Here is an 8,245-nt window from a genome sequence, read left to right as displayed (position 1 = left end):
GATAACAAATGTGGGTCTACTGGGTTCAAAACGGTTGAGCAGATCGCGTGTAAAAGGATCCTGTTGCTTCCTCCGTTCCCTTGTCAGCTAATGAGGCACCCATTTTGCGGCCAGCCTTTGAAGCTGAAAATCATTGGATATAATTCTCTGGACTTTTCCATATGAAAGTTTAGGCCTTGCACTTTATACTCGCATGTACACTTTTTAATCTTAGCTCTTATGTGTTGACACAGCAGCTACATTATTCTCGTTTGAAGCGCCCTTCGGAAGTCTTTTTGGCCAATCAGAGTTGTTCCCCTTTTCTCCAGTTTTGATTTCCCTTTTCTTTTGTCAGATTGTGGAATATGGAGCAGATTTGATTCATGTAACTTGTTTCAGCTGTGTAGCAATTTTCTTTGTACCATCCCCCAGCAACACTCTTTCAAACTAGTGAAGATTTTCATGGCGCTTGAAAAATGACCCCGTTTTGAATTTTGAAACTTCGTCATCTATGACGTAGTAACCTAATGACGTAATCTCTTGGAGGTATATATACCAGTTAAATGTTTGGCCTGTCAAATGATGCATTCCTTTTTATGATCAGTGATCTGAGACATTTATAATTGAGGTTTGATCATTTTGTTTGGATCATACTTCGTACAACACCCACAGAAGAGAAATAAACCATTCTCAGTCACTAGTTTGTGGCCGATCCTAATTTTATTTATGACATAACCGTTTGTTTCCAACATTCTTCGGAGGCATTAACACAACATAAATCAGGAATTTCAATACACAAGGCGAGAGAAAAACAACCACAGCAAAACCACGGCTGAGACACGAAAAGGAGAAAACAAGGGAAGAAGATGCACATCAAGAATACCATGATTGGGTACAGGCTGAAAAATCACCACGCTATTCTCAACAAACATTTTCTCGTCCAAAGCATTGCCCTCGAAATGGATTTAGCCATGCGGATACTATCCTGTTTAGTAACCACCGTACTTGCCGCCGCCATAGCCGCCGTACTTGCCGCCGCCATAGGAGCCGAGACCGACACCGCCGGCACCACCGTAGGTAGCAGGGTAGCCGTAGCCGTAACCACCGGCACCGCCGCCAGCGACGCCATAGGCAGCACCGAGACCGGCTCCTCCCGGGTATCCAGCGCCGTAACCGATACCAGCACCACGGGCCACGCCGATCCCAGCACCACCGCCCACGCCGATTCCGGCACCACGGGCCACGCCGATTCCCGCACCACCGCCCACGCCGACCCCGGCACCGACAGCTCCAGCAGACGTGGCGTCATGTTCATGCCTGGCGCTATCGCGGCCAAACTGTTGTCCGTTGCTGGTGCGCGCGTTGACCAGGCCCTGACCGGCGTTCTTCTGCCACGCACTGTTGTCAAAGCCGTGCCTGGAGGCAGAGTTAGCGTTGGAATGGGCAGCGTTGGCGTCCTGGAATCCATCAGCCTGCTTCTTGTAGTCGTTGGCGGTGTTAGCCGTGGCAGCGGCAGCGGCACGAGCGGCCTGGGCGTTGCGGCCGTTGTTGTTCTGCTCTTCGTTGTAGCGGTTGCCACTCGCCCTCTGGTTCCAGTCCTTCTTGGCTGCAGTGTCGTAGCCGAAGATGTCGTCGGCCTGGTCGCGGTCGTACTTGAGACGCTCCCAGTTGTCGCCGGCGCGGTTCTTGTTGTTGAAGTACTTCTTGTAGATTTTCTTGTTCTGGTTGCGGTCGCTGATGCGCTTCCTCTGTGCCTCCTTCTTCACCAGGTCCTCGTTGAAGTTGTTGAGGTTCTGGTCGCGGTTCCAGGCCTTGGCAGCGGCGGCGTTAGCGGCGTCTACCTTGTTGGCCGTCCTAGCGTTCTGGCGCGCCCAGTCGGAAAAACCCTCGTCGTTGCTGTTGGCCTTGTTCTGGCGGTCGAAGCCCTTGACGCGGTCGTTGAGCTGCTGGTCGCGGTTGAAGGTGGCCTCGGTGCGGTCGTTGGAGGCGGCGCCCTCGGTCTGGCGGAGACCGGTCTTGGCGGCCTGGTCCCAAGCAGCGGCGATGTCTCCCTCGTGCACACCCTTGGCGGCCTCACCTCCGCCCCCTCCGTTGTAGTAGCCAGGCTGGGCGGCGTAGCCTCCGTTTCCGGCCAGACCATATCCCAGGACGTCGTTGCCGTAGGTTCCACCCTTGCCGCCAAAAGCCTTGGCGTGACGCAGGTAGCTGCCGTCGGCGGTGGCCAGGTCCTTGTAGATGTCGCTGGCGGTCCTGCGGGCATCGGTCCACAGTCGGTTGGCGCCCTGGCTCTGGTCCACCTTCTGGGAGTAGTCCTTGTTGCGCCCGTGCGCCTTGGCATTGCTGTTGGCTTTGCGGGCAAACTTGTCCCAGTTGGAGCCCGAGGCGGCGGCGTTCAAGGCGGCGGCGGACTGGCGGGCGGCCTTCTGGGCATCGGCAGCGGAGGCCCGCAGGGAGTTCTTGTCAACCTTGCGAGCGTAGTTGGCGGCGCGGTCGCTGAGGTCGTCCTGGGCGTGCTCGTTGTTGCTCTCGGAGAACTCAAAGCCACCATTCTCATTGTCCCTCAGATCGAACTTCTTGTCGTAGGCGTAGTCGATGTCGTCGTTGTTGCGGCGACCCTGCACACATACAGTCAGGTCATTGGTCGCAGTGCTGAATGCGGATTTTCTTAAATCTTGCAGTCAGGCATTGAGTTCACTTGTTGCGTTGTTTTTTAAATAATTTTGTTATTTTATATAATACAGTATATTTTTTTATTAATTTTTATTTTTTATTTTTTTATATTATATGAGCAATCGTAGTAAGACATGCATTGCTATTGTTGTTGTTTTATTATCTTGTCCGGACATTTCATTATTTGTTTAATTAGTTAGACTATGGTGTGATTTTGATTGATTGTGCAAATAGTTTGTGTTTCTCGTAATGTGTAACGGTTTTGTATGCCCCCCTCCCCCCATCTCCCCCAGAGGACGCAATCAAAAACGGAATGTGCAACTTAGTAACAACGTTTGCGCTGCAGAGTTTTTATTTGTGTTCTCACAGCTTACTTTTTGAAGAAAGCTGCATATCTTATAGCAAACATTTGTATTCTTCTTCTTCTTTGTTCATGGTTTGAAACTCCCACGTTCACTCATGTTTTTGCACGAGTGGTTGTTTTACGTGTATGACCATTTTTGCCCCTACCATTTAGGCCACCATACGCCACTTTCGAGGGGAAGCATGCTGGGCATTTTCGTTTTTCTATAACTCAGATATGGATCACGGGATCTTTCCCGTGTGCACTTGGTCTTGTGCTTGCGTGTACACACGAAGGGGAATAAGACATTTGCAATCAGGAAACCCTTCTCTCGTCGTCCCAGCCCATCTACTTAAAAGCAATTAGTTAGGCAATCCGTTTGCTTAGTCGTGATTTCCTTATAGCAGCAGCTACAATTACCCCCAAACAAAACACACAAGCAAACACACCAGAAACAACTCACAGATGCCTTATTGTCTTTTAGGACTTGTTGTTTGGTATTGCTCATCAGAATTCTCTCCGACACACGCAATAAACAACAACAATAACAACAACAACAACAACAACAACAACAACAACAACAACAACAACAACAACAACAACCACAACAACAACAACAACAAAAACCGTACCTTGTAGAAGTGGTTGCCCTCAGCCCAGATCTGGTCGTTGAGCAGACGACTAGCGTCGGCCCCCTGACCATACTTGTTGGCGTCGAACGCTGAAGCCGCGGCGTTGTCGGCAGCCTTTCTGGAGGCCACGTTGTTGTTGTCGTACACGTTAGCACGGTTGCCGAACCTGCGGACAAAGGGAATATACGTGATGCAGGGGTGCTGCTAGGATTTAGAAACTGAAAACAAAATATGATTGAACCGAAAGACAAAATATCAAATTGTATTACCCAATATTGACGGACTGTGTGATGATATCTTCTGCTATGGTCTGTTGAGACAGTGATATCAAAATCGAGACCGGAGGTCGAGATTTTGATATCACTGTCGAAACAGACCAACAGCAGAAGATATCATCACACAGTCAGTCAATGTTAGATATATTGCTAATTCTCTGGACAGTTTGTATTTACTGTAAAGAAATTACAAAAGTATTTGTCTCAGTTTTGGCTGTTTCATATCCCTCCCTCTGATTATTATTTCTTTTTGTTCACGCTTTTCTTGTACTTTTCAGTATTTCAAAATGTCTTTTCTTTCAAAAAGTCTTTAGTCACTTGCTCAACTAAATTCTGGGATAATTACATTTTCATATATTTTTGTTTGTTTTTAAATTTAGGTGTTTTTGTTTTTGAAGTGGGGAAGCAATAAAGAGGTCGTCGATATCAAAACTGATATCGACGGAAATGTCGTCGATATCACTTTTGCACTGAGCTCAATTTTGCCCAATTGACCAATGGAAATCCACGTAACATATAAAATAGCAATATTGTATGTTATTGTATTGTATGTTATTGTATTGTATGTTATTGTATTGTACAAAAGCGGCTGGTTGCTGATTAATGATTAAATCGTCAAAACAAGACGTACAGTGTGCACGGAAAGAAACCCCGGCTGGTGAATTGGGGTCTGTGTGCCCCTGTTGGTGAATTGGGGTCTGTGTGCCCCTGTTGGTGAATTGGGGTGTGTGTGCCCCTGTTGGTGAATTGGGGTCTGTGTGCCCCTGTTGGTGAATTGGGGTCTGTGTGCCCCTGTTGGTGAATTGGGGTCTGTGTGCCCCTGTTGGTGAATTGGGGTCTGTGTGCCCCTGTTGGTGAATTGGGGTGTGTGTGCCCCTGTTGGTGAATTGGGGTCTGTGTGCCCCTGTTGGTGAATTGGGGTCTGTGTGCCCCTGTTGGTGAATTGGGGTCTGTGTGCCCCTGTTGGTGAATTGGGGTCTGTGTGCCCCTGTTGCTGTTGTCTCATCACATATCGATGTCGTCATGGACTTTTGGCGTAACTCGATTCTTGGCGATATTGATATTTTTGTGCTTTAGACTAAGTACATTTCCCCATGAGAAATATTCACTTAAATACGATTGACAATACGTGACTTAACGTTCGTGTATCTTTATATCCCTACCAGGAACAAACATAAACACTGTTCATAACGGGGTCCTGATTTGGTCTAAACGGCCCGCTGGACCCTAAAAGCAACAGTGTTAACTAACTAACTGTTTCATAATAAAAATAAATAATCAGTGTTGTCCTTTTCAGGGCGGGGAAATAGCTCAGTCGGTAGCGGCGCTGGGTTCAAAACCAGTTGTCGCTATCGGTGTGGGTTCGATCCCCACGTTCGGCGAGGGATTTATTTCCCAGAGTCAACTTTGTGCAGACTCTCCTCGGTGTCCGAACACCCCCGTGTGCACGCATGCGCACGATAAAGATCCCAAGTTCACAGCGAAAGTCTCCGGGCTTGAAAAAATGAAAACGCGCATGCAGGAAAAAGAAAAAAACCCATAAGGGTAGCGCCGTATACTGTATGGCAGCTCGCTTTCCCCAGGGAGAAACCAGCCCGAATTTCCATGAGGTTAACCTCACAGGACTATATGAATCTTATCCTTATCCTTATCTTATCCTTATCTTATCCTTATCTTATCCTTATCTTATCCTTATCTTATCCTTATCTTATCCTTATCTTATCCTTATCTTATCCTTATCTTATCCTTATCTTATCCTTATCTTATCCTTATCTTATCCTTATCTTATCCTTATCTTATCTTATCCTTATCTTATCTTATCCTTATCTTATCCTTCATGAAAAGCTGTCTAAAACGAGTTAAGCCAAACTTGCACAACGAACAATCAGCCATAGAGAGATTTGAGATAGTGATCCAGAGTTGTTTAACAAGTAGGACCGTGCCTTTAACCCCAAACGAGGAAGCAGAAAGGGAACGCACTTGTTGCCGACTCGCTGGGTCTTGTTGTCCTGGCGGGCAGCGTCGTCGCCATAGGCACCGTTGATACGGCCGCGGTTCTGGCCCGTAGCCTGAACGTTCTGGGCGATGTTCTGGTTCACAGCAACGCCCCGCACGCCGGAGAAGGCCTGAAGCATTAGAAGTGCAGCGAGCATTATGGTTGTGGCATTGTCTTGTAGGAATAGAGACTGGTGTGAAAATAGTGTGATGTTACCATCTTGTTAGTAGAGACTTCCCTTAACAACCATGCCTTTCTATTTTTGTTTTAGTTTTTTGTTGCTCAATTGATTCCAAGTGCACTTTGTTTTTTTAAAGTGATCTTACTGCGTTCCTAATACAATTTGGCAATGTACCATAAAGCACAATTTAATTAAAGTGAAATGAGATCAAATATAACAAATAAGATTGGAAAATGAAAAGAACAAATTGAAGCAAAGAAAAATGAAATAGAAGCAACATTAAACACAAAAGACATAAACAATGAAAAGCACGAAAAAGAACCCACTTGTTGCTGCAGTCTAGATAAAGTTAAAGTTTAAGCGAAAACGCTGCAATCAAACAAATACTCAACACTTGGCATATTCCTCACACACAAAAACAAACAAACCACAGTGCCAGTGTTGTGTACTTTCTCACCTTGGCCTTGCCGACACCGTTGGCCTCTCCAACGCCTGTGCCTCCTCCGACGCCTCCAAAGCCACCTCCTCCTCCGCCTCCTCCAACGCCAACAGCCCCCCCTCCTCCGAGCCCTCCTGCGACTCCTACCCCTCCACCTACTCCACCCACTCCAAGTCCGACGCCCCCAACGCCTCCACCCACGCCACCAACTCCAAATCCTACGCCCCCAACGCCTCCACCCACTCCACGTCCGCCGCCCCTAACGCCTCCGGCCACTCCGGGGTACAAGGCTCCTGCCATGGCTCCAGCCACCAGGCAGCTAGCAAGTATCAACAGCTGAAACACACGGAGAAGATTACGCTCAAGTTATTCATCGCCACAAAAATCGCCATCCACCCAGCAGAAGTCGGGTACCCTTCTCCTGCCCCGTCACAAAGGCTGTAGAAAAAACAAAAGCTGCAAGACAGGTTATATATACTACATCATTCCATGTTACCCAGTGGTATTTGGTATTCGGCTTACACCATGTTACAGAGTGAAAGCAGCAGCAACAGATGGCGGGAAAAGAAAGAATGTGAATTATTTAATTTTGGCTACCGCAAATTGTGACAAGTACGAAATGGCTTAGTTGAGCCGTTTGGCTCTTTGATCAAACTTTAGCACAACAACTACTGTTTTCTTTGAATAACTGAAGAAAAGAGGAAAAAAGAGGTTATAATTATACCTCGTCTCACTGAAGCTCGCATTTTTCATGATCCGCGAACTTCGACCATTTTAATATTTACTGAGACTTGGCATGTAACCTCTACATAATATAGTTTCATGACAAAGAAACCCAAACCTGAAGTGGTATAAAAATAGAGCTTAAACAATGACCACGAGTTGATTACTGGAAAATAAACCACGAGTGGGTATTTGCAGCCGCTTGGTAATTCACGAGTGTGCGGAGCACACGAGTGAATTACCAAGCGGCTGCAAATACCCACGAGTGGTTTATTTTCCAGTAATCAACGAGTTGTCATTGTTTAAGCTATTTATACAACGACCAACACGGGTCGAACATGCAGTCATGCAGACGACATTTTGTAGGCAATTTCATTTCAGCCTAATCACTCAGAGTGTCAAATGCGCGTCATTCAAATAGTCCCTATTCTTTTACTTTATTCTTAGTCTCCGACTCGTCGGCATTATACTTGTCTCGTCTAAATATTGGACCCCATTGCTACGATTAAAACACAATAGCGTTTATATAGCTATTCTGACATTACATTCTGTGTTAAAATCATGTTTTTGTCAGCAGCAAGGACCAGAATGGTCCATGTCGTTGATTGCAGACGACGGTTCCCTTTCCGCATGAAGCCACGGAAATAACCGAACATTGAAAAACCCACGGACATGTATTACGGATAAAACTCGGGATAACCGGATGTTTAGCATTACGTCAATATGCTAGGAATCCTATGACGTCATGACGTATCATACTTGCCTACGTAGATTGTATACATGTTCGAAAGTCTGACTGTTGTGAATTCGCGTGGTGAAGACTGCGGTAAATCTGTAGATGATAAGAGAACAAGGATTGTCTCAGAAGAAACGACTAAATGTTTCAGACCGGTAACTTCATTTCAACATTGCACTAGATTATATAATGGACGTTCTATGTGACAGGAGAGTTTGCTGATTTTGTGTTAAACATTGGAGAGATCGTCTGCTAGAATCAGAGATAGGTC

General features: G+C 46.5%; 1 protein-coding gene across 1 annotated transcript in view; it reads right to left on the bottom strand.

Moving 5' to 3' along the window:
• Positions 1-675: 675 nt before the first annotated feature.
• Positions 676-8,245, bottom strand: part of LOC138977979 (fibroin heavy chain-like) — a 10,801-nt gene continuing 3,231 nt past the window's right edge. Inside the window, exons 2-5 of the mRNA XM_070350587.1 lie at positions 6,534-6,851; positions 5,880-6,025; positions 3,625-3,790; positions 676-2,594 (exon numbers count right to left, since the gene is read on the bottom strand). Of these exons, the coding sequence (XP_070206688.1) occupies positions 969-2,594; positions 3,625-3,790; positions 5,880-6,025; positions 6,534-6,851 (2,256 nt within the window). The 3' untranslated portion in view covers positions 676-968. The remainder of the gene's footprint in view (positions 2,595-3,624; positions 3,791-5,879; positions 6,026-6,533; positions 6,852-8,245) is intronic.

This window comes from Littorina saxatilis, linkage group LG10, assembly GCF_037325665.1.
Source record: "Littorina saxatilis isolate snail1 linkage group LG10, US_GU_Lsax_2.0, whole genome shotgun sequence".
In the NCBI taxonomy this organism is placed as follows: Eukaryota; Metazoa; Mollusca; class Gastropoda; order Littorinimorpha; family Littorinidae; genus Littorina; species Littorina saxatilis.
This window is presented reverse-complemented; position numbering and strand designations above follow the sequence as displayed.